Raw genomic sequence first — 27,624 nt, 5'->3', positions numbered from 1 at the left:
GCCTCACAAACCTCTAAAACTGGACCCCCTATGTGGCTACATTAAAATGTAATATGTGTTGCAGCTTAATTCTGTGTGCACTTTTTACTAATTGTTATATATTGCATCAGTATAATTCAGAAAAAAAAGGAATGGCACAATACAGTTACAATTTTTACTTGGGTGAAAAAAAAAAAATCTAAAAATCTGTTAGAGCTTTCTCTTCATTACTTGTATATGAGCATGTCCAAATATTGGTCATCCTAATTGCTCTAACTTGTGCTGTACACTGGATATATTTAAAGAATTTAAGACAGATATTTTTATTTTAATATTTTTATTTCAAAATTGTGTAACAATATAAAATGCAAACATAATTTTCTGCAGCTTTTGGTTCAACCAAAACTATTATTGTATAAAATCTCTTAAAAAATAATTGAATTAAAACATGCAAATGGAGATATATATATATATATATATATATATATATAATATATATATATATATATATATATATATATATATATATATATATATATATATATATAAAAAAAAATATATATATATATATATATATATATATGTATAGGGATCCATCAAATCCATTAATTCAGCCAAATTCCATCATGCTTTCCAAGATTTGGATTTATTATCCTTTAGATTTCAGACAAGCCAAATCTGAACCTTTTGATATCATGTGACTTTATCAATTTGCATACGCTACAATGTAATAAATCAAATTTGGCTCAGAATTTGTCGGAATCCTTTGGGGGTTATTTATCAAGGTCCAAATTTATCTCCATATCGGCTGCTACAAACTCCGATTTAAGCTGCTCGGGTTTTTAATGCTTATTTATTATTACATTTTCCCGAAATTACCTTTGTGGGAAAAGCTCAGATTATCACCTTTTTTTCATGAATTTTCACTAAAAACTCAGAATTTTTCGTAGTTTTCACCCAAAACCTCCGAAAACATAGTGAAATTGCCCGAAACCCCTGACACAACCAAAAATCAATGGGACTGTTCCCATTGACTTTTATGCAACCTCAACAGGTTTGAGATGCCATGGTTTTATATTCGGCCTTTTTAGCCCTCAGGGTTTAATAAATTCCGAAAAATTTGTGATTTTTTTTTAAAAGCCTAGTATAACAAAAAATCACTAACTTTTCGGATTTCGGGGAAATTCGGGTATACGGAGCTTAGTAAATAACCCCCTTTGTGTAGTAAAGGATATTTAGCCAAATCCATATATTATGGATATGGAACATCCCCATTCTTATATGAAAAAGTTACATTAGAAGCCGAAATGTTTAAACATTTAAATATTATTACTATTACTCCGTAATGTGAATAGGAAGATCTAGCGATTAAAAGTACATACTTGAAATATCACAAAACGATTACATGGGTAGAAAATTTTGGAATTTTTTTTCATGCACAAGATTGCAAAAGAAATGTAATTTTATGAATTATCCTATGACACTGAATTGTTACCAAAAGAACAAAAAATGTATGTGAGTGAGATGGGGCATGGCAGAGAGTCTCTTCATTGCTGTTTTCATGGTTGCTGCCTGTGTTATTACTCTGACTCAAAGACTGATATCCTAAACATTACTATTAATGCTGATACAGAGTACAGTATACATAAGCCCACTTGATCTTCTGCTACAAGTTCACAGTTTGTGTGGGCACCATTTTTAAGTTCAAAGTTTTTCAAGTTTAATTTTTTTATGTTGTTTACACAAATGCTGATTGAGTAAGCAATTGTCGCTGCCTATGTCACATACAGAATGTTATAGTAAAATGAAAAAGCTACAGTACTTTTAGGGAATTTTGTGTTCATTATATATTTAAAGTTATCTACAGATATTTTTTGGTTGTTTATAGAGATATTGATATAGGGAAGGGCATTTTTCTAGGTTTTAACTTGAATCCTGAGATGTTATTATATGCTTTCTTTAGAGATATACCGGTGATAATACATATATTTTGTTGCAGGGATTGTAGAAGGGCCAAAATACCTCTGTCTTTGTTATACATTTCCCTTCCCTTACAAGGAAACTTTGTATGATTACTGTAATGTACTTTTCAAACATTTCCAGACATCTGGATATTCTTGGAGCAGTGTATAAAATGTCTGCAGGCCCAGGTTCAGCCTCATGTAGTTAAGACCCAAAGGCTTGCACTTTTTTTTCAGACTAACGAAAGACACTCCTCACCGATATAGAGATATACACGCTTGTGTGTGTGTGTGTGTATATATATATATATATATATCTATATATATCTATATCTATATATATATCTATATATATATATATATATATATATATATATATATATATATATTTGGGATGTATGTATGGGATACGTTATCCAGAAACCATTTATCCAGAAAATCGAAACGTCTATTGAATAAGGATATATCCTGAAGAAAAAAATCCCTGTGTGCACCAGCATTTACTTATCTGTATTGTGGAACTTCCTGGAGCACCAATGTATGTGGCTGAATTATCAGGGGGTTACTTATCAAAGTCCGAAATCAATATTTTCTGCTACAAACTTCGATCAAGTCCGCTCTGGTTTTTTTGCACTTCTTTATTTAGCACATTTTGATTTGCGGGTTTTCATGATTTTTTCAGATTTTTCATCCAATTTTCACGAAACCTCAGATTTTTGCCCAAAAACCCAGAAAACTTCAGGGTATTGCATGAAACCCATCAAAAAATCATTGGGACTTCTCCCATTGATTTATATGCAACCTTGACAGGTCTGAGATGCCGGATTTTCAGATTCAGACTTTTCCATCCTCTGGGTTTAATAAATTCTGAAAAATTTGAGATTTTTTAAAAAAAAGATTTTATAAAAAAAGAATCACAAATTTTTTCGTGATTTTTGCATTCGGAGTTTAGTAAATAAACCCATTATTGTGTGCAGTTGCCTTGGAAGATGCACTTTGTGCATGTTAGTTCTCGTAAATGATTCTGAACTCATAATATGTCTAAATGGCTATATAATTGCAATAATTACAAGATAAAATAAAATGGACCAGCGCTTTTTTCACAGTGTACCAGTGCTAGTCCATTTTTGTTCTATATATATGTGTTTATTTATAAGAGCAGTGCTAACTTGCCCAAGGTAAGAAAAGAAACATGCAATTTGCAGTAATGTATAATATAGCAATGCAATGACACACAGTGATATAGTGAAGCAGTATAAAATATATTGATTTCCAGGTTGACTATAGCTTTGGCAATAAATCAGCCAATAAAGTAGCAATGGATCATCACGCTTAAAAAAACAATTTTAGAAATCAACCTAGCTTTTAAATATACCAAAAGTTTTCATCCTGTAGAACCAGGAAATGATGTGCCATAGCATGAGATACACCATTGAACTGGCTGAAGCTGGTAACCATGAATACTTTTTTTTTCTACCATGCGACATTGGACTACTACATTTTACAACATGTTATATATCTGTGAAATCTTATTCTTGGCCTTTGTTCAGTTGATCTTTACTGGTATCTCGAAGCTTTAAATGATACTTGATACTGCAGAGGCTGAGACTGTGATCATGTCAGTGAGGAATATTGATGGTTTAAATGAGCAATGCAGCCTTTTTTGGTAGGCTAGATCTCTATTTAAAATATGAGCCTGATGGCAGTGTTTTCAGGCAGGTAAAACTATTAGGATGCTTTCCTAATATTACTGGATTTCCTTCCATTCTGATCTCAGCCATGTGGTTCCGAATGTAACGTGTGTCATTAGATTTGCAGAACGTGTCATCTGTGATGGAAGTTATGTTATTTTGCTGAAAGAGAAAATAAAACATACTTTGTCAGGAAATGGTACCTAGAAGTATATAAAATTTGTATTTATTCCCCGGACAAAAGTGCAAGAACATTAAAGGGGAAGGAAACCTAGTTTGCGCAAAACCCCTCCCCCCCTCCCGTGTGTTGCCCACCCGCCTTCCTCCCCCTGGCCTACCCGCCCCGCTGGGCAAATGCCCCTAACTTGTTACTTACCCTTCTGCGCAGGTCCAGTCCAGGGAGTTCACAGACGACATCTTCTTCCACGCGATCTTCTTCCTGCTTTGACCGGCGCATGCGCAGTAGGAGCATTTCGCCGGTACGATCTACTGCGCATGCGCCAAAGCTCCTACTGCGCATGCTCCAAAACGCCGTTCAAAGCAGGAAGAAGATCGCGTGGAAGAAGATCTCGTCTGTGAACTCCCTGGACTGGACCTGCGCAGAAGGGTAAGTAACAAGTTAGGGGCATTTGCCCAGCGGGACGGGTAGGCCAGGGGGGAGGAGGGAGGGAGGGTGGGCAACACCCAGGAGGGGGGAGGGGTTTTGCGCAAACTAGGTTTCCTTCCCCTTTAAGAGACGCATGAGATTATTTTAATATCAACGCAGATATATGCTAGTATGTATGTATATTTCTATAGCGCTACTTGCGTATTGTACAGCAGAACAGTAATATAATAGAACAGGGGGTCGTCGATACAGTAATAAATACAAATGTATAGTAGTTTAGTTGCCATCAAGTACAAGGTACTTACCTTCTTCTTATTGCAAAAAGAGATCAAATCAGGGAGTATGAACTGGTATTAGAAAAGGTTATTCCCTTATTCTAGATACTTGTATTGAAAAAAAATAGTTACTACTGCATTTTGGTCTTCCCTACTCCAACATACACAGTCATGTAGGTTTCCATTAGCACTCCCACATATAGTTGAAGGGTAAGTAAACCTTTAAAATAAGTGAATGTAAAATTGACGAGGGTGCTATCCTAAACACTTTTGCAATGTACATTCATTATTTTTTTTTTTTTTAATTCCAAGATATTAACATGAATTAACATGAATCAATTTTGTTACAACAGCACCACCGCCTGGTAATTTTCCGACCATTCTGACCGACAAGTAGCCAAGGAAGTAGTCGGAAAGAGGGCTGGTCTGATGTTCTTCTGGTTAGCAAAAAAAATTAGAAACCTTTCTAAAATCTTTGCCAACCAGAAGAACATCAGAGCAGCCTCTTTCTTTCTCTTTGACTACTGGGTGGTCAGAATGAAGCTTTCTGTGTTTTATTATATATATGGGTAAAGATCTTTGTGTGGTTGTCACATCATAAACCGAACTACAAAAAAAAGCTGCTACTCTCTTTTTGTTAGTTTAAGTTGTCATACCATGACTCTTTTTCGCTCTTCACCTAGGCCTTTTTCTTACAATGTGACATGAATCAAAAGGTATCTTAAAATTGATATCTTAGTATATCCCAGGTGGTTACCATAGACAGGAATCTGACTAGTGCATTACAAGATTAAGATTGTTCAAGATACCTCAGTCATATAGAACTCTACCTAACTAGGTACTATCAGTGACTCCCACTCATATGCAGTGGAAGAAAGGATGGTTGTTTTAGTTTTTTAGCTATTTTGTTTTTGCTTTAAGGGTAAAATCAAGATCATGATTTCATGTCTAGAAATTATGTATTATATTATATATGTTTTATGTACTTGGCCTATATTTTAATTATGCTGGCATGCATGTAACTATAATGTCCAATTCCTGTTATACATCTTTGATGTTTGTAAGTTTACCAACCTGTAGGTGAAGGATTTTTAAACTCTCTGGTAGGTTCTGTGGTACACTTTCAAGCTGGTTGTTAGCCAAGTAAAGGTAGGCTAAACTGGTAAGTTTCTGAGGGAATGACAAACAAATTCCACTGATTACATATATGTTAAAAATCAATTCTTGCAACTGATACATTTCAAGGTAAAATAAAAGTCTAAAATATTAGTTCACAGACACATTGGTTAAGTAAAACCAGTGGCACAATTTGTGCATGATGTACAGATGATTTACAGATACTAATATGCACTTACATTTCGAAATGGCACGCATGTTGCATGCTAGTTTCTAACATTCTGCTTTTACCCTGGAATCATGGGTAAGAAAGTATAATGTATATTTGCACCATGCAAAACTTTCTAACTTTTATAGAACAACATAAACATAATACATTCATATAATTACAAACAGTGACAAGTGGGAAAGGTACACTTTTTCTTTTATATTTGATCTACCAGTTTATATACGTTAGATTATGGGGCTGATTTATCAAAGGTCGAATGTTAGAGCTTTTTTTTCCCTCAAATGAACTCGAATTTCGAATAGTATATTATCTAAGAAAAAACTTGAATATCTAAAACTTGAATTAATATACCCGAAAACTTGAATCGAGTATTTTCTCAGAAAAAAACTTGAATTTCAGGAAGGTTATTAACATGTTCAAATGGGTCACTGGACCTCGGCCATTGACTTCTACTAAGAACTCGGCAGGTTTTAGGTGGAGCATAGTCAAATTGGAGTTGTTCCCAGGGTCCAGGTATGATACATTTCGAATGGGAATATGAGATTATTCCCAACTCGAATTTGTGAGTTTTGACCAAAAATCCAATTTGAAATTTAGAATTTGAATTTCCAATGCAAACCTTAATAAATCTTCATAAATGAACTGTTCAGTGTAATATAAAACTGGATAAATAGGCAAAGTAAAAAAAATTTTCAATAGAGTTACTGTAGTTAGTGAGAGGAGTTCAACTTCCTCAAACTCAAGCGAACTAACTTACACAGTTATACAGTATCTGGTAGAACTAAAGAGTCTAATGCAGCTGCACTTTCTTTTTTTTGAAAATGTTTCACCATTTACCTGTTAAACCCTTAAGAGCAGTTACATGACAGACATCCAGTCAAAACGGTTCCATTGAATTTATTCAGTCATATGCTGCTCATATCCTCCCCTACCTCCTACCTACCACTTTCACACTCTGCTTACACTCCCCCCCCTTGCCCCTAGGACCCACTGCTCTCAATCACCCCTGCCTCTCTCACACTCACTCCTGTCACTCCTACCACAACGGGCATTACGTTCACTAGTTTTAATTATTAATCCAGGGTAAGTACCTTGAATACATTGGCTTTAATTCCTTTACTCTTAATTTGGTTATCATTGACGTTAAATACTGTTAATTTTGTTGGTAAAGCTGGAATTCTTGTAAGTTTGTTTTCAGCAAGGTTGAGCTGTTCTAGTAAAGGTAACTTCTCAAAAGCCTTGTCATCAATATCTTCTATCAAATTTCCAGTTAGGTCAATTCTTCTTAAGGTAGCTAAGGATACAAACACAAAACGTGATTAGTAAACCCCAGATTAACATTTTACATATAGTGATTTTATTATCAGGCAGAAGTTTGAGGACAATCTTGTGTTGTGGGTTATGCATTAGGTAAAATATAAAATATTAGAGAAGAATCAATAATGTGGTACTTATAATTGGGAAGCAGAATATGAGTATTTTAATATTTTATTAGTGAAAACAAGAAAATTGTCTAGATATCTTCTGTTGCATCTTTCCATTCTGTTTTGGGGATTTAATGATTTCAACTACAAAAACATCACAGCACACTGAAGCTGCAGACCAGTAGCCATTATATTTAAAGGGCTATATTTTTATATTTTTTTTTTTGCCCCCACCAGAGGTGTGGACTAATAGAAATAAAATAAAAATAGTCTTCTCTTTAAAAAAAAAAAGAAAGGTCACTAGGTCTCCTACACCGGAAGGGAGCTCCCAATGCAGGTTGCCATCTTGTAAGCTGATGTCATAATGAGCAAGTTGCAGCACATGCGTGTGCCTCAACATGATCCCCCACACCAGGAGCTTCCTCCTTTTTGAAAAACAACTACCGTTTCCTTCAGAGTGTAGTCTCTATTAGCTAGCACCTTTAGTGGGAAAAAAATCATGGTGACCAGTGCCCTTTAAGTTCTGAGGATAAACATGCACCAATTGAGAAAAAAAACCCACTACAATTGAATTGTTACTTACGAAAATCAGAAAAGTCTTTTGCTGTGATTTTCTTAATTTTGTTAAAGCGTGCATAAAGATACGCTGTTTCCTTGGGCAAAGGTGGCACTTCCTCAATGTCTGTTTCTTCACAATAAACTGACCCACTCAAACAAACACAAAGGAGGCATGTAGGTAAATCTGTAACAATATATTACAAAATAAAACATATTAGTAAATTTTGTGGGTAAAATAAATTCAATGGTGACTGAAAAGCCACATTATTGTTAATAAATGCACTTTGCTGTTTCCTCAATAGTAATTGGTATTTTTAATTTACTCAGTACCAGTACAATGTCATGGACAGGCCACCAATCAGTGAAGTGGTCACTTTAAAGTTACACTGTATTCTGCACCAACAATATCAACAACTCTACAACCATGTAGACAAAGAATCACATGCATTTTACAGATTAGGATTATGAATAACTTTCATTATCAAAACATTAAACAACCAATGTAGATTTGGAAAAAAAAAGCCTTGTGCAAAATATTTATGTTTTTTCAAAGTTACAGTTTGCTGTGTGTACCCTAAATATCTTTTGTTGCATTCCTAAAATTTAGCTAGATTCATTGGGGCAGATTTACTAAAGGGCGAAGTGACCGTCGCTAGAAAAAATTCGCCAGAAATCCAATCGACATCATCAATTCACTAACAGGTGCAAATGGCACCGTCGCTATCGTTAGTTCACACTCTATCGCCAGGCAAATGGTCGTTGCTCCGAAATTCACTAAAGTGCAGATTTTACTGAACGTTGCCTCTTTCGCCAGAGTTTACTTTGCCACCTCAGACCAGGCGAACTGCTAAAATGAAGTTACATTTTCCTCAATCTTATGTCACTTACATCATATCCTGTCTGCCTGAAAATGCATTAAAGTTGAAAAAAAAAACTGGCAACTTTTCCTTTTTTAAAGTGGGATTGCCTGCAAAAGTCCTAGCTTAAATTTTTTTGGGTTACCAGACATTTGAAGGCCGTGGAACATTCATTTTACAGTGGGCTCATGTGTAGGGCATTATATGATCTCTTTTGTCTTTATTAAGGTTCCTTGGACATTTGAAATAAAAAGTGGCCACTTCAAGCATTTGCAGACTCCTAGTGAATCTTCGTTATGAAATGCTCACACTGAAGAAGTATCGCTAGCGAAAAGTCAACGGCGTTTGGCACCCAGGACGCAATTTCGCATTTTAGTGAATTAGTGTAGTGATAACGAATTTGCGTCTGGTAAGTTTACAAAGCGATCAACTGGCGACAATTTGCCTTTTAGTAAATCGGCCCCATTGCTTTCCGTTCCACAGGCCCACTACATGGCTATTTTTGTTTTCACATCCCAACGCTCCAAACCTCATATTCATTTGATAAGTCATAAGTGCAGAGACACATGTGGAAATACAGTTAAGATAAAAGAGAAAGGAAAATGTATCATTCTGACTGGTTCATTCAGTTTCTCACCTACATCCTCTGTTTTGGTTCTGTTGCTGCTGGCCTCATCTCGTTTAAATCTGTCTTTAGATACCACTGTAAGCTCATTTCTCTGTTAGGAAAAAACTGGAGTTTAGTTTAAATTCAATAAATCTTTAAAAATTAACATGCAATGTAATTCAGGACCAACAAGGGAAGGCACATTTACAAGGGTCGAATTTCAAATTCATGTGAGTTTTTAAAACTCCCATAAATTCGAAATTAGATGAATAGAAATTTGTTCATCAAATTTTTCCAACTCGGACGAGTTGAAATAACCCGAAAGTTTGAATCGAATTCAAATCTGAATCAAATTAGATCAAACTCAAAGCGAGTTTGATCAAACTCTCTGTAAAAAACTTAAATGTCAGGAAGGCTCCATCTCCAAATCCCTGGACCTCTCCCATTGACTTAAACAGCAATTCGGCAGGTTTTCGGTGGCGAATAGTCGAATTCTAATTCTTAACTGGCCAGAGTATGATAAATCTCGAAAATCTTAATTAGAATTTTTTTTAAAAAAAACTCGAATCGAGTTTGTCGAGTTGTCAAATTTGACAGTTTTGACCCTAAAAAAAATTTTAATTCAAATTTTTAATTCGACCCTTAATAAATCTGCCCCTTAATGTGTTGCTCAAACGGAGCAGACTTAAGGTACAAAAACCTCATCAGTGCACTTACTCAAAAACCTGGGTGCCACAGGCCTGAATCTAGTGCAAAGGAAAGATAAGGCAATGTAACGCAAAGTAATATTTTGTTATGTTACAGAATCCCAAAACTAGACTTCCTTTTCATGAACTTAAAAAGTATACATCAACATAAGACCATGTACAAGTGACCCAACTTCAGTGCCTTCTCAGTTACATACAACAGAATAAAACAAACTCTCTTGTCAAGGTTTTCGCAAACCATCACTCTCCTTAAATTAATTGTTAAGTATAATAATAATAAAAACTGTGTAAATAGATAGGATGTGCAAAATTAAAAATGTTTCTAATATAGTTAGGCAAAAATGTAATGTTTAAAGGCTGTAGTGACTGGATGTCTAACAACAGAACAGAACACCTGCTTTTCAGCTCTCTTGGTTTTTTCTGGTTACCCTGGTGACCAAGCAGAAACCAATCAGTGACTTGAGGGGGGGAGCACATGGGCCATAACTGTTGCTTTTGAATCTGAGCTGAATGATGAGGATTAATTTTAAACTCACAAGTCCCATGTGGTCCCTCTTCAAGTTGCTGACTAACTCAGAGTTATAGAGCTGAAAAGCAGGAAGTTAAATTATGTCTATTGTATTAGACATCCCGTCACTCCAGCCTTCATAGATTACATTTTTGCCGAACTAACTATATTAGAAACATTTTTATTCTTGCACTATTATCCAGTTGCACTATTTATCCAGTTTTTATTTTTACACTCAACTGTTCCTTTAAAGCATCCTCTCACAAAGCCTTGAGTGCCTTTGTCATATGGATGAAAACTAGCAGAGTGCCATTCACCATTAAAGAGGTCCCTTCTCCTTGTTTAATACAACCCCCTCTCTGTCATGTGCACATACATTGCACAAGCTTCTGTCAGCTGTCTCACTACAGTCTTTAGGCTCCCTACTAACCTACACCAAAATGCTCAGTCCCTATTTAGCGCACAATTGCTTGGGATACTAACCTCAATCACTACCTCCTGTATTTTTATGCAATTATGAAAGTGTTTTACTCCCTGTGATTCCCATTCAGCACAATGAAACGGTGTCATTGTATGTGTCATTGCCCTAATTGTCCTTTGAGCTGGGCTTTCTCAGTATCTAGGACAGGGCTGTCCAACTGAAGGCCCACAAGCTGAATGTGGCCAACCAAAGGATTTTTTATGCCCCCCCCCCAGTCTGCTCAGAGTATTTGTTGCTACCTACATGTGGCTCAGTTATGAAATTAACGGGTTTTAGCCTTCATTTTACCCTAAAGTAAACACTGTGCAGAGTTTATTACATAGATAAATGATTTACTTTTTAGTTAAAAAAAAATATATATATACACTGTGTGTGTATATATATATATATATATATATATATATATTTGTATATCTATATATATCTATAACAAATCGACAATTCTAGTTATGCACTTCACACTAAATTTAGTTACCGTATGCAGTGGGTATATAATGGCTTGGTCTCCTGTATAGTGTGTTAAAATTCAGAACATTCTTTAGCTGAAATATGTTAAAGAAATATAGGACATCTGATCAGCAGTTACTAAATTGCGTGCCTTGGGGCTTTAAGACTTTATTTTTTCAGGACAAAATGCTATTTCCTTTTTGCTGATAGTTTAACTGCCTCTCTTAGGAATGCAAGCCAGTCCTGCAATTGACATTCTAGCATATTTTCCAGAGGCCCAATTTAAGAAGTATTCATCTTAGGTTGGTTTGTTGTCGTTTTTTATTTCACAAATGTTATACCATTTCATTTTCTCAAATTTTATAATGGTGCCCACACTGAAATATGTTTCCAAAACTATATTTTGTAGATACCTGTATTAAGAAAAGAACTGGAAATTTGGTTTGGTCTTTTTACAAATAGGAAATTATTAGATCATATTATATGGACTAAACCGTAGGACTATGTAATGAAACTTTGGTTTATGCCTTTACTCCAGGACTCCAGTGATAAAAGTTAAGAGTAAAGCTGATTTAGTTTCTAGATTTTTAGATTTCAGTTTCTCAAGAAAGTAGCAAGACTGTGGCACATGGAGAATGAATGTGCTTGCAATCTCACCCTGTTTATTTTAGGCCAGTCTAACCACCACAAGACAAGTAAATATTATACATACTATTGTATAATTCTTTGTGAAAAAGTTGAAGACATTTGACTGAGGGTTCCTTGAGATGTTTACAGGTTGGAAGAATTACTAATGGCTTCTGGGAGTCAGTGTTCCACCTTTGACCCTGCAACCTATTGACATGACCCATACTCTTAATACTCAGCCTTACTCCACAGGGCACAGGAAGAATGTAATCTGATAGAACCATCTGGATTGGTCCTTCATGATTGTGGTGTGGGGTGGTAGTCAAGGATAACCTTTACATTTTTTTGTACTCCCTATTTTGGAACAAAATTCTTAGTCGTGCATGGGAGGTAAACAGGGAATTTAGTAGTCAAAAGATGTAGCGTAGGTGTAAGGGAATAACTACATATATGGTGACTGTGAGTTCAGCATTAATTCAGGCCTCTTTAGTACAATACCCATTTGAAGGTGCTACAATGTACCAAAATATACCCCTAAGAGTGTGACCTGAGTTTTGGGATTATTTTTTTTTCAAGCATACTTCAACATATTATCAGGGTGAAGGCATCCTGGGAGCTGTAGTCCAGCAACATTAGGGTTGTATTTCTAAAGCAATATTGCTCAATAAAACTGTACCCCAGTTCTCCAGGGCCCATTGCTGCATTAAAATGCACAATAGTCCTCCAATGAAAATCCCACCTGATCTATGAAAATCTGACTCTTGCAGCTGGAGTAAGAAGCTGTAAGAACAATTTTCCTAGCACTGAACAAATCTGTCCTTAATCCTCATGACTAAGAAATGTTTTCTTGTCTACAACTGTAGAATGTGTTGTTTAAATGATTTAATTGTAGATTTCATGGGACTTGAAGGTCTTGTCTTGACACATCGTTCTGTCATCAGTAATCATGGGGACTTGTACTAATATGTTAGAAGGGTGCTTCCCCCAGGAAGGTCCCAATTATTGGCCTATCCTCAACCTGGATCTCAAGGGCAGTGGGTTTTGGCCACAAACAGAATGGAGCCTCAATGAAATAAAACCAACACAGACATGGCCCATTACACCCTAACTCCAACCATCATGTGCTTATTCCCCAACAAGCCCACCCAATCAATGAATGCATACCCCACCTTCTCATAAGGTTCCCTACTTGGTTTACTACACCATGATGGAGGATCTGAGGTCATGCATTATACCAATTTAGCAACAGAAGAAGCAAACATGCCAGTATGCCATATATAGTGAACCAAGGGATTCCATGACCATAAAAAGGCTCAAGGCAAAAGGCTTAGTGCATTTATACAAGTCAAGGAACTCCGAGGTGACTTCTAATATCCTCATATTTAACAACAATAAGGGGCACATTTACTATTGGTCGAATATCAAGTGTTAATTAACCCTCGATATTCGACCATCGAAGTAAAATCCTTTGACTTCGAATCTCAAAGTCGAAGGATTTACTACATTTCCTTCGATCGAACGATCAAAGGAAAAATGTTTGATCAAACGCTTTAATCCTTCGAATCGAACGATTCGAAGGATTTTAATCCATCGATCGAATGATTTTCCTTTGATCAAAAAAAGCTAGGAAAGCCTATGGGGACCTTCCCCATAGGCTAATATTGGTGCTCGGTAGGTTTTAGGTGGCGAAGTAGGTGGTCGAAGTTTTTTTTAAAGAGACAGTACTTAGACTATCGAATGGTCGAATAGTCGAAAATTTTTAGTTTGATTCGAAGGTCAAAGTAGCCCAAAAAAACGTCGAAATTCGAAGAATTTTTTTATTCTAATCCTTCACTCGAGCTAAGTAAATGTGCCCCTTGGCAGAAATTACATTACTAAGCGTAGATTAATTACTGAGTACCTTTTACAAAGATATAATTGCATAGTTTCATTAAGGTATGCTGTTGACCATTAAACATATGAATACAGTATATAGAAATACTTTGTGTAAAGGTTGTACTTGTTAATGTTAATTAAACAGTAAATCCAAAGGGAGTCGCACAGCATGGTGGCATGATGGTTAGCAGTCCTAGGTTTGATTCCATCCAAGGTTCTATATGTAAGGATGTTCTCCTGTTGGTTTGCCACAGGTACTCTGGTTTCCTCCCACATTGCAAAAACCATAATGTGTGTGCGAAGGAGTTAGAATTTACATTCCAAGTTCCACTGTGGCAGAGATTCAAATGATGTATAATCTAAGTGCTACAGAATATTTATGTGCTATATAAAGAATGATAATGTGTGAGGGAAGTTCGTACTTTGAGTGATATCCATTTTCATGTGCCATAAGCCACTTGCTCCAGTTAATAGTAATTGTAGTGATTACCCATGATTCCATTTTCATCAAGATCACAATACAGACATGAAAACACAATACTATGATAGTTATTTAAATGTTCTAAACTTCCAAAGTAAAAATATTCTAGAAAGAGTAATTCAAATCAGGTCCTTCTACATAATGTTAATGTTTTCAGCAACCATATAGATACCAAAGACATCGAAGACTCAATCATTGTCTCAACAAAGAATCCAGACTTTTAACTAAGGTGCCCAACTGGGCACAATTTATTTATGACTTACCTCAATTGTTTGTGCCTTCTTCTGTAAGTTTAGTTGAAACAGTTTTCCCTCGAAAATGTAATCTTCATGATGAGAGAAGCTTTGCTGGGGCACAGAGGGTGCTGACAATATGAAAGGCAGCAGTAGGAGCAGGGAACAGCAAACAGGTAATGGCTGCATTGTAGCTGTTCTTGTAGCAATGCCTGGATTGCAGGCTGCTCTATTTCTAAAAAATGTTTTCTTGGTAAAATCCTTTCTGGATGCCTGTAAGAGAACTGCGTGTCATAACAATGGTGAGAGACTGCCTTACTTGCTGGCAGGGTCTGCAGACTAAAAATATTTGGTAGATAATTTTTAACTCTTTAAGAATATCCTAAAGTGTAAAAAGTAATAGCTGAAACTGACTCTCTGAAACATAAAATAGCACTTAACATATGGTATTTATTTTGTGTAACGCTGGAGCCCTGGGAGATTTCTAGCTGATGTTCATTTTGTCTGACAAATTCAAATAATTGAAATAATTTGGGTTTGCTTCAGACATAGTTTTTTCCATGTTAATGGAAAATAAACCTCTTTTCTTTTTTTACCAAACACAGATCATTTTAACCACCTGAAATGAAAATAAATATAGGAACCTACCTTATGTGACAGTAGATATTTTCTTTGGGTTATTTGTTGTGCCTTTCACATAAGCCTGAAGTAACTGAGGAGATCAACACAACTGTGAATATTTCCTAGGAGGAGAATTTGAATAGTTAGAAGAATTTGCCATAACATAAGGAAGGTTGATCCAGCCTTTTCCCTCAGGGTTAGAGATTTAATCTGTCAGTAGGGGCTGCTCACATGCTCATGAAAGCTTTTAGAATAAAGCTGTAAGTGGTTCATACATTGACAAGAAGGCTTGCAGAGCGAAATAATTAACCTTAGGTAATTTCATACCTTTCAAACTTTTTGCTAGTGAAAAAAGAGGGTTGCTGCTTTCCATTACACTGAAAGGGTTACTGACTAATAGCCTATATGTGCCAAATACTTTCTGGCCTTTCTTCAAATAGTGCTGAGGCGCCAATGCAGCTGTTCTGCTGTTCAAGGCAAACATAAAATCTATAAGATACACAGTCAGGTAAAATGTTTAAACCATATGTTCTGCATACGTATAATTTTCCTATCAATCTTTTCTGCATTATATATTATAATGCTACTTAAAGGCTTACCTTTACTTTTAGATTGTAAGCTCTGTGGGGCAGGGACCTCCTTCCTGCTGTCTCTCTTATCATATGGCACTTAAGCTCTGTATATTTATACTTACCGGTAGTTATTTTATTTATTATAATGCTTGTCCTCCCTGTGTGTTCTACACTGAAAGATTGTTCAGCGCTGTGTATTCTCACAAATAAAGTTATACTATAAAGTACATACAGGTACATGTATTGGAAGGGGTATAACATACTTAGCCACTGCAAATGGGACCCATCCACAGTTTTATTGTAATTTACAAAAGAATGTTTAAGAAGATTAATTTGCCAGTAGAGTAACTCCTTTACCCTGATTAAAGGATTAAAAACACGTTAATTGTTGGTGTTATAAAAGTGCTATACCAGAGGATTTAGTAGTGGGCCACTTTACTTGCTCTCTTGAAAGCAGTATGGGATTTTCAAATTTATGAAGGACGACTAAAAATCCATATAAGGGAATGTGGACAAAGCAGCAAACTGGGCATCTAAATTACAGCAAAGATTCACTGTAGGTAAAAAGAAGGTCCCACATTAGTGTTTACAAATATGCAAGCTACTTAAACCTTTAATGGGTCTAAGTTAAGTGAATCCTTGATAGAGAAGAACTTTGCAGCAAGTACCAGCAATATACTTTTGGCTTGTAAGAAAAGGGGGAGGAAAGTGTAGGTCCAATCTATGAAGTATAGTTTTGGTCTTTAGTAAAAAAAATAAAAAGCCATTATTGAAATAAAATCCAAAAAAGGGTGGCTATTCTTGTAAACTCAAGAGGAATCTTTGTTACAAGGACAGGATGAGCTGACTTATCCACAGTGGCACACAAGGAAATTATTTGCCCACAATAAAAATCTACTCTTCTGCAGGTGACTAATCTCTTTCAAATGCTTCCCCGCCGGCGATAAATAATGTAAATCACTGGTGGTAAAACATGTGCAGCATTTCCTTTTTTGCCAAAGTTGTCTCGCGAGGAAACTTCGGATGTTTCCGTATAACTGAAAAGCCGCATATGTTTTACCACTGAGATGAGTTGCAGTTTGGATGAGATTAGTCACCCGAGGAAGAGGAGATTTATCACATGCAACTTATCTCCTCATGTGCCATTGCCCAATAAGCACAGCTGCAGTGGTATATGTAGATGCCAAACAATTCTCCTCCTCTTTGATGGCATGCTACATAGAAAGCAAAGGGACATATCTGTGCCACTGCTATGTATATTATGAGCCTGACTGTTTCAAAGGTTTTAACCACCTTATAATGCTTGGAATTCATCTACCATTTAAAATTATTGTTCCTTTCCTTTTTCATCTGATATATGTATTATTCCAAATTGATCCACTCCTATTTTTCTCCCTGTCTTTATTTCAAACCACTAACTGTTCCTAGATACCAAATAATATTCTGAATGCCAAACTTGTGTAATAGAATGCTGGAAATTTAAATAATATATAATAAATAGCCTTGTGCATGTTCACCAGCATAGCCCGCTGTGTGCTTCAGAATCATACCAGTGCACACAGTTGGTTGCTATGAGTTGTAATATTCGAGAAAACTCCAGTTATAACCATAGTTCTTAATATCTTTGGGAGAAAATACTGCATATATAGTACATGGTAATCTGGTCTTCTGGTAGGAGTTTCTACAGCTACAGAGTATAAGACAAATGGGTTGTTGTAAGAGCATGACAAAGCAAAGAGCAGGTCAAAGAGCAGGTCACCTAGGGAATGTATAAATGCCTGCCTGTACTTGTACGTTTGTCCTGCCTGTGTTGAACTCCATGTGAAAAGTATTTGCCCACTTATTGCCTCTTCAGCAAGTACTGGCTGGCTCTTCTACTGTCTTATAAGTACTAATAATGTGTCTACACACCAGTGTTATATTAACATCCCTCCCACATTGAAAATTGGAACATTTTAGGTCATGCAGCCACTATTCTACAAAGGCAGTTATGCCCGATTTGCCAATGATCTTTCCAAAAATTATTGAATTAGACAGGGTACAGAGAAGGGCAACTAAGCTGGTAAAAGTTAGGGAAAATCTTAGCTATGAGGAAAGACTGGCCAAGTTGGGGTTGTTCACACTGGAGAAGAGGCACTTAAGGGGTGATATGATAACTATGTATAAATATATAAGAGGATCATATAATAATCTCTCTAATGCTTTATTTACCAGTAGGTCTTTCCAGCTGACACCAGGGCACCCATTCCGATTAGAAGAAAAGAGGTTCCGTCTATATATTGAAAAGGGGTTTTTTTTACAGTGAGAGCTGGGAAGATGTGGAATTCTCTCCCTGAATCAGTTGTACAGGCTGATACATTAGATAGCTTTAAGAAGGGGTTGGATGGCTTTTTAGCAAGTGAGGGATTAGAGGGTTATGGAAGATCGCTCATAGTACAAGTTGATCCATGGACTAGTCCGATTGTTTGTATTATGGTATAAATGAACTATAATACAAAAAAAGTGGTTGAACGATGTAAGTGTTACGGACACTACCATGGCTATAAATCCCTAGCTTTTCTGTTCATCCTTCTTTCTTTGGTTTAGTGTGCAAGACAAGTATGCAGAGATGCCAAGAGAAAGTAATATGCCCTGAAAACATTATAAGATGTGGCAGCTCTGTAGTAAGGAAAGACATTGCCATGCTCAAGTAAAACATTTGACTTAACATAGTCTAAATACTAAGGCTTAATTATTTTTCGCTGAGGCACAAGTACTAGAGCACTAAGGAGCACAAGAGTATTCCTCTTAGTGCTTGTATAACAATGATTTGCACCCCAAGGAATGCTGTCTTCTGCATGTAGTGCCAGACTCTCAACCTGGCACATGGAGCATTGTCAAAAGGCACAGATGAGCCCTGTACTTTCCACCTGCTGTATGGCCTCCTTGTAGCCTGTGTTATCTTCCACTCCCTAACTTGCACTACAAACAGCAAAAAATTGTGAGTTTTCTCCAAAAGTAAAGATTAAAATTAAGATTAAAAATTAAAATAATTTGTTAAGACCTAGATATGTATGTATGCCCTAATAAATGACTTTCCATAGCACTATGGGGCAATTTTAATAAGCGGTGAAGATTCGCCAGGCGAAAATTCGCTCAGACAACACTAATTCACTAACTTGCGTAGTTGTGTCCAGGGCGCCGAACTATGGCGAACTTGCGTTAGCGTTAATTCAGAAAGCAGAGCAAAGTTGCGCTAGCGTTTGCTAATTTGCAAGCTTCTTCGGGTCTTCTCACGGTTTTGCTTGTGAACTTTATACTATATAGCCGGCTATTTCGCTCTACTGCACATGCGTCTGCCCCTGGAAATTTGCAATTTTCTGCTGATAGAAGCACCAGCCCTGATTGTCAGGTAAGTAAAAGTAATCACTTAGGGGTGCCTAACTTTTGGTACCCCCAAATGTAAAATGGTATTCCTTCTCCTTTAACAGTACTGGGCAAATTTGCACTGTAAGTTCTGCGTTCTCCTTCAGCTTTACCCTGTGAAAATAATGATGCGTACAATTTTGAGTGCTTATAACAAGTAAAAGCTTTAAAGTATCACTTGACAGTTAAAAACTATGCATCAATAACATGCAGATATAAGTGCCTAAAGGAGCAGGGAGCCCACAGACACTAATTAGACCATTTAGTGTATGCCTCTTTTAAAGAAAAATTGGCCCCTTTGGCTGGAAAGGTGCAAAAGACATGTATTCAGATGGTATTTTATTCAACAAGGATAGAAGTCTTAGCAGGGATAGCATTATAGTTAGGTAATGTATTTTGGCAGATGCAACTGGAAACTTGCATAAAGTACAGTAAACCTTTTTATCATGGAGAGTAACTAATTTTTGCCATTTTATATTCAGTTCCATTAGCAATAATTTTCGAGAATATTTTAGGGGTCATTTACAAACCCAGGGGCTCAAATGCAAGAACGTGCCCCTTAGTGCTCATTTACCACTTGGGGTTTTGACCCCTGATGCAGACTCTAAAAGTCACCCCTGGTAACTATCGCCCCTGTTATTACAGAGGAAAAGGAAATCATTTTGAAACATTATACACCCTACACCACTTCAGTTGCAGTTGTAACAAGGACCAAAACCAAGGGAAATTATGCTTGGGTTAATGTTTGTATCACTGCATCATTTTTGAAAAAGTGCATATATTTTCTGGCTTTTTTAGAGCTATCTTTATTTTTTTAATGTAGTAAATAGTGATGCACCAAATCCACTATTTTGGATTCGGCCAAACCCCCGAATCCTTTGCAAATATTCAGCCGAATACCGAACCGAATCGGAACCTAAATGCATATGCAAATTAGGGGAGGGACAGCGAAAACATTTTTTATTTTCTTGTTTTTTGCATATGCAAATTAGGATTTGGATTCGGTTCAGCCTGGCTAAAGGATTCGGCCGAATCCGAAGCCTGCTGGGAAAAAGCCAGGATCCTGGCCGAATCCCGATTCGAATCCTGGATTCGGTGCATCCCTAGTAGTAAATTTTCAAATTTAGTCATGGTTAATGAATAGCTACCACAACAATTAATAACGGATTGATATGAAGGAGACCCCCTAACCTTTTGTGTAAATAAACTGATTATATCAGACCCCCTGCATATACATTTGCCAAATTCCAACATCATCATCATCCTAATGAAATGGCAGTGTGCATTACTGTGAGGAGTTGTTCACTGCACATTGTGATCTAAAAACACAAGAACCAGAAAAGACATGCAAGACCCAATGTATGAAATAAGGGTCATTCCCCTTTTTATAATAATGCTTACTAGTTAAAAGGCAATGTTTGCGATGCACTGTACCAGCCTTTCTGGATATTTAATCCAGCTGAGCTTGCATGCCCAGCACCGTGTTAATCTTCTGGCGAGAGGCCCTGTGGAGTTTGCCAAGATATTAAGATCTAGCAGCACAGTTGTGTCTTATAAATATTTCCAGACACGGGTATTACCTCAGATGCTACAGATCACATCCAGTATTATCAAGGCTCTACAGAATTTCACGGTGCTACCACATTCTAGTTGAAAGCTGGAACTTGTGCAACACCGACAATTTTAAGGGGTAAGATTTAGACAAAGTAGAAAATACATGCAGTGAATCAACATAGTGAAATCCCTCCCTTAGTGGGGCTAATTTCTCTTTCACGTTTGCACAACATACACGCAATAGTTTACTAAAAACTCAATTACGTTTTTGGTGTCTGAAAGGAAACATAGGACCACTGGCCCACTTTGCAAGGCAGCAGTGGAAACCACTAAGTAACTGTGCTAACATGCCATTTGTCTACAGACACAGTTATAAAGGTATATTTTTTATGCAAAGAAAAAGAAACGGTAGGTGGTGGAGCTATACTGGGTGGAGAGTGGTGGGATTAAGTAGCATTGTAGAAACCTGGCCACACACAAGGTAATATTAGCTGCTGGCCTTTCCAGACTGAGTTTGCAGCAAAGGACAAACAAAAGGTTTAGAACAGCGGACTTAAAGGAGAACTAAACCCCCCAATTAGAAAAGCCCCACCTACTACCCTAGAAAGTTCTTCCTCCCTGCTTCCCCACCGCATAGTTGATTACCCCGAAAATGCCCCTAACACAAAACTCACATATCGGTGAAGAGTAAAAGTAGTGGAGCACATGGGTGCCATCTTCAGGCTCTTCGGTATTCTTCATTAAAGGAGAACTAAACCCTAAAAAAAATGTGGCTACAAATGCCATATTTCACATACTGAACCTATTGCACCAGCCTGAAGTTTCAGCTTTTCAATAGCAGAAATGATCCGGGACTTTAAACTTGTCACAGGGGGGTCATCATCTTGGAAATTGTCTGTGACACTCACATGCTCAGTGTGCTCTGAGCAGCTGTTGAGAAGCTAAGCTTAGGAGTCATCTCAAATTATCAAGCAGAAAATGAGGCTGGCCTGTAATATAAGATGATGCTACAAGGCTGATTATTAAATTCTGACGCTAATTGCTAATTTTTTCTGTGCTGCCATGTAGTAATTATCTGTATTAATTGCTAATCAGCCTTATGTTGTGACATTTCTATTCTATGTGTACTGTATATTGTGAGTGTGTCCCTAAGCTCAGTAAGTGACAGCAGCACAGAGCATGTGCAGTGAATCAGCAGAAAAAATGATGGGGAGCTACTGGGACATCTTCCCTGGCACAGATTTTCACTGCTAAAGGACTGGTTGCCTTGGGCTGGTACAGAAGCCCAAAACATTATGTACATCATTTCTAGCCTTGTTCTTCAGTTAAGCTTTAGTTCTCCTTTTAAGTGAATGCTGTATTGGCACATGCACAGTTGGAGCAATCTTCCAGTTAGTTGCAAACGTGCATGTGCCAAAAGTGCCGGTAATTACTGATGGATAGGAAGAGGACCTGAAGAATACCGAAGAGCCTGAAGATGGCACCCATGTGCTCCGCTGCTCTTACGCTTCACCAATACACTTTCAGGGGTAATCAATTATGCAGGGGGGAGCAGGGAGGGGGGGACTAGTAGGTAGGGGCTTTTCTTATTGGGGGGTTTAGTTTTCCTTTAAATGAGGAATGTATGTGTTTAACTGGACAACGTAGACAGTGAAAAGATATAGAATCAGTGGCCTAACAATAGAGGCAGCAGAGGGGGGGGTGGCTTTGGTTTGTAGGGCCCACGGACCGTGAGGTCTGCTGCTCATAAATCCTTCCTGTGGCTTAAAATTTGTGCAACTGTCACAGCACAAGTGAGCAGGGAGGGAGGTGGGAGCAGGTTTGCTCTGCACTCTGGGTAGTTACTAGGGATGCACCGAACCCAGGATTCGGTTCGGGATTCGGGCTTTTTCAGCAGGATTCGGCCGAATCCTTCTGCCCGGCCAAAACAGAATCCGAATACTAATTTGCATATGCAAATTAGGTGTGGGGAGGGAAATCACGTGACTTTTTGTCACAAAACAAGGAAATAATAAACGTTTTCCCCTTCCCACCCCTAATTTGCATATTCAAATTAGGATTCGTATTCAGCCGAATCTTTTGCGACGGATTCGGGGGTTCAGCCGAATCCAAAATAGTGGATTCGGTGTATCCCTAGTAGTTACACTGCTGTTTAGAATGCAAAAATAAAATTACTGTGGATGACTGTATAGGGTAGGACTGGCTTGTACCAAAAGATGTGAGACCAGGCGTTGGTGGGACCCAGCTAAGAGCAATTCACTTTCTTGCTGCCCTGGATGTCATGTTCTCTCTTGGAGACCTAGTCCAACACTTATGACTGTTTATTCTTGTAGTTCTGTTCTGGCATGTTTTGCTTGATGAGCCTCGTGCTGATAATAACTGATCACCAGTCTTCATTGTAAGGTACATGGCTGAAGGGAACAGGAATTCTCTCCATGGAATGCCTCTGCTACACTACTGGTTGTATGTAAATCTCCATAGGGATACCAAACTATATGTATTGGGATACTTTGCTTATATAGATGTGAGGTCAGTGGTTTGTTTGTGGATTTTATTCTGACCAGGGAGGGCACTATCTGCTTGGAGTTTGTACTTTCTCTCCATGTTTCCTGTGGGTCCTGATGAAATTGACTGTATTGTGTTGCATTTGTAGTAAAGAAACTCTGCTGCCCCAGGGAATAATTAGAATTCTGCACAATCTCTGTAACAGCAAGTAAAATGTCACACATAAGGGACAGGGATTGCCTCCATGGAATGCCTTTGCTATGCTCCTAGACTTAGATCCACATCTACACCAAAGTACTGTACATTTTCTAAGACATTGGTAGTGGCATTCCACTTTTACTAAGGGGCATGATTAAAAATATTTGGTGACATGTACAATAATAATTAATGCAATTATATGCTCTTCTTTTCACAAATGAACTATATAATAACTAGGGATGTACCGTATCCACTATTTTTGATTTAACCGAATCCTTTGTGAAAGATTAGGCCGAATAACGAACCGAATCCGCAAACTAATTTGCATATGCAAATAAGGTCCGGGAAAGAAAAAGCAGGGGAAAAAATTTACTTTCTTGTTTTGTGATGAAAAGTCACGTGATTTCCCTTCCAGACCCTAATTTGCATATGCAAATTAGGATTCTGTTTGTCTAGGCACAAGGATCCTGGCCGAATCCGGAATCGAATAGTAACTCTATAGTAAACAGAAACTGGATCTGTCAATTGCACTGGACGGTTACTGAGCCGATCCTTTTATTGGCCGGCATATGCAAGAGTACAACCTGATGGAGTGTCAGACCAATAAGTAATTTTGAGTAGGGTGGCTTAAGCAAAAAATTATTACTTTGTTACCAGTTAGTAATACAGACTTGATTCCTATCATTAGTAGCAATGTGACAGTACCTTTTTAATTACATATATAAAAGCACAAGTTTTCTGGATTTATTTTTTATAGGCTACAATGTGTCCAGACTGACAAGTCTTCAGACATCTGACTCGCAGATGTTTCACATTTCAAATGTGCTGACAAACAATATAAAACAAGGGTTTTACTCTGTAAAACATGCTAATTCATAGCATTATAAAAGAGCTGAGCTGTTACATTTCCTGTATTTTAAGCTTTCATCCAGGAAAATATGTTTGGCTTAATTAAAACAGCAAGGGCACAAACAGGGACCCTATGAGGCCCTTCAAATATTTCTGTTCAGTTGCCTATAAATGTTAGGAAACTGTAAAAACTAGAAAAATAATTGTAGCAGAAAAAGAAAGATTATTATAACTTGTTCTAATGTTTCTATTATAGATGAGTGTAAAGAATCTATGGTTCCTCGTAGAGCCATTGACTGCAATATACAGTAACTCATTTTTTTGGCCATTGAAGAGTGAAATAGTGTAAAAAAGTGTATGTACTTCCTACAATAAATGTTCCACGGAAGTGCATACACTTTTTTTTACACTATTTGTGACTTTTTTGGGGTGGAATCCTCTGTTGTGTTGCGCATCCGATTATTATAAGTGCGCAGGGTGTAAATTTATTTATTTATTTATTGAAGAGTGGAGGTTTTGAATTGCTTAGAGGTTTACTATACATCTATGGGATCTGTTATCTGGAAACCTGTTATTTATTTTAACAAATGGAACTAACAAATATTTAGAAAACCCATTATCCAGAAATCTTGGAAACATCCAGATCAATATTACAGAAAGATCCATTTTCGGGTAAACCCCGGGTCCAAGCATTCTAGATAACAGGTCCCATACCTGGAAAAGCAGAAAGAAGGCCTATGCACTGGCATAAGGAAACACAGACACAAACAAATTAGGAATAGTTAAATGTGTATTTTTTATGCTCTATTTATTTAGTACCATAAGGCAGTTATTAGCATTGTTACCAGGCAGTAGCTTGTGGGTTTAATCTGACGGCACTAATATAATTGGGGATTTTGTGTTCTCTTCGTTTTTCCTCTGGCTTTAGTGAATCTGTGTCTGTGGTAGACAAATTAGACCACTCCACTGGGGCAGGTACTAATTTTAATGAAGAATAGTCCTTGTAAAGCAGCAGACAATTATTTGCCAAAATTACCGGCCTTGTGATGTGCATGTCAGGGTTTTCCTGACATGCACCCCGACCCTAACCCGCCCGCGCCTGGCCGCACCTGCACTTCCAGGGTCCTTTTATAGACCCGCGCAACCCGCCGAGGACGTCACAATAACGTCACAAAAGGGCGGGGCGAACAGACGTGAGACTATAAAACCGGAACCCGGAAGTCTGAAGCCAGCATTTGAAGGTGGCGGGCAGGGAGTGCAGGAGAAAAGCTCAACCCGCACCCGCCACCCGCGAGGAGAAGTGCGAGGTCGACCTGCGGGTCGCGCGGGTATCGGGGTCGGCCTGCACATCACTAGGGCCTTCCTATTTTTTTTTTCTTTTTATTGGCCAGGTGGCAACCCTAAGTCCCTGCCTAGTGAATTTCGCAACATAATTTCCACTTTGACACATTTACCAGAAAGACAATTAAGCTGCAAGTAATGTATATTATTCTTTCTGTAAACAACAAACATACCAGGAACGTTGTCTAGAGTTGAAAGGGAAAGACATATAGAGGCACATATATCAAAGGTCGAATTTCGAATTCATTTTAGTTTTTAAAAACTCCCCAAAACTCCCATAAATTCGGCCAATCAATAAATAAAATAAAAATCGATTTTTTAAAACTCGGATGAATTAAATGGACCCGAAAAATCTAATCAAATTCAAATCGAAATTTGATTCGATTGTAAAAACTCAATGCCAGGAAGGCTGCAAACAACTTCAAAATGATCCCTGGATCTCTTCCATTGACTTAAACAGCAATTCAGCAGGTTTTAGGTGGCGAATAGTCAAATTCCAGTTCTTAAGGTCCAGAGTATGATAAATCTCGAAAACTGAATTTTTAAATACTCAAATCATATTTTAACAACATTCACAGCGCCACCGTTTGAGCATTTTAATATAGCACACAAAGTGTAAGCATGAATGCTGTTGTCTATATTCCAACAAGGCCAGTGTGAAATGCTGTTTTTGTCCGATAGGGATGACACAGGAACATGTGGAGGCCTATTTATCAACAGTCTCATTTTAGTGGTTTTAGAGGTTTTGGAAATCACAACTAAAGTCACCTTCTCTAAAACCACAAATATCATGAAATATATTAAAAAAATCAGAATTTAAAAAGCACGAATGGAAAAATAAAATATGCCCTGAAAATTCCAAAAAAATATGAATACCTCTAAAACCTCTAAAAAATTTTGTTTTTCGGACAATGCCTAGCGAAAAAAATGGGAAAACATTCTTTACTTCCTTGTTTTCTGTCAAAAAGTCATGCGATTTCTCTCCCGCCCCTAATTTTCATATGCAAATTAGGATTCGGTTCAGGCTGGGCAGAAAGATTCGGCCGAATCCGAATCCTGCTGAAAACGGCCGAATCCTGGATTCAGTGCATCCCTACTTTCCTGCTTACTAACTAACGAGGCAGGAAACTCTCCTTCCTACTATAAACCATCCATGCAGGAAGCCATAGACTTTACTGGCAACTGCCTGTCATTGTGCATAAGGGGCAGACTTCAGCCTGAAAAGCTTTTTCAATCCAAAATCTTGCCATGTGCTCAGAGACAGGCTATTGCCATTAAAGTCTACAGCTACCGACAAGGATGGTTTGGAGCACTAAGAAGTGGCTTCTTTTAGTATGTTATAGAATGGCCAATTCTTTAAGCAACTTTTTGATTGCAGCAACAGAATCTAGCTCCACTGAAAGAGATACATCCAGTAGCCCTATGGTTCTGGACAGTTGTAATGAATATCTATCCAGGCATTAGACCTATCCAAGCTGCAGCCACCTCCAAACAGACTTGCAGTCATAGTCCTGTAGGTTTTATTAGCCTGTCTTAGGTTTATATTATCCACCTAGCAAGCCAACAACAGACCTTCCACTTGCACTCTGAAACATTCTATACTAATGGTGTCATCACCATGCCATAGACAAAACCATTGCATGCATGCATTAAAGAATTGTATTGGCTAATAAGGAAAAATATGTTGCATTAATAGAGTGCTAGTGCAAGGTACTTCATGATTACCAAGAAATAGATTCCTCCATTCCAGCATAGAAAGTGGCAACTTTTTGTCCCTGAACGTACACTGTTCCTCACACCTTGTCATAGCCACAGATTTTGTTGTAATTATTTTTTATTGTTTTTTTTTAAGCACACAAACATAAAGATGTGTATACATTTATAAAGAAAGGAAACCTGCCCTCTTGTGTGATGAC

At 37.4% G+C, this 27,624-nt stretch overlaps 2 protein-coding genes across 5 annotated transcripts in view; one reads left to right on the top strand and one right to left on the bottom strand.

The window, feature by feature from the left end:
- The window catches only part of cenpp.L (centromere protein P L homeolog), a 150,576-nt gene that overhangs the window by 16,276 nt on the left and 106,676 nt on the right, over window positions 1-27,624 (top strand). The gene's annotated exons all lie outside the window — the stretch shown is intronic.
- On the bottom strand, window positions 300-15,416 carry ogn.L (osteoglycin L homeolog; the record flags this gene model as incomplete). Its single annotated transcript, NM_001086695.1, is given in 9 exon segments — window positions 300-527; window positions 564-2,233; window positions 2,320-3,793; window positions 5,588-5,683; window positions 6,950-7,152; window positions 7,866-8,024; window positions 9,335-9,416; window positions 14,694-14,936; window positions 15,312-15,416. Coding segments are annotated over 6 exon segments (873 nt in total). The 3' UTR covers window positions 300-527; window positions 564-2,233; window positions 2,320-3,619.

This window comes from Xenopus laevis, chromosome 4L, assembly GCF_017654675.1.
Source record: "Xenopus laevis strain J_2021 chromosome 4L, Xenopus_laevis_v10.1, whole genome shotgun sequence".
In the NCBI taxonomy this organism is placed as follows: Eukaryota; Metazoa; Chordata; class Amphibia; order Anura; family Pipidae; genus Xenopus; species Xenopus laevis.
The sequence above is the reverse complement of the archived record's forward strand: the minus strand, read 5'-3'. Positions and strand labels throughout refer to the sequence as shown.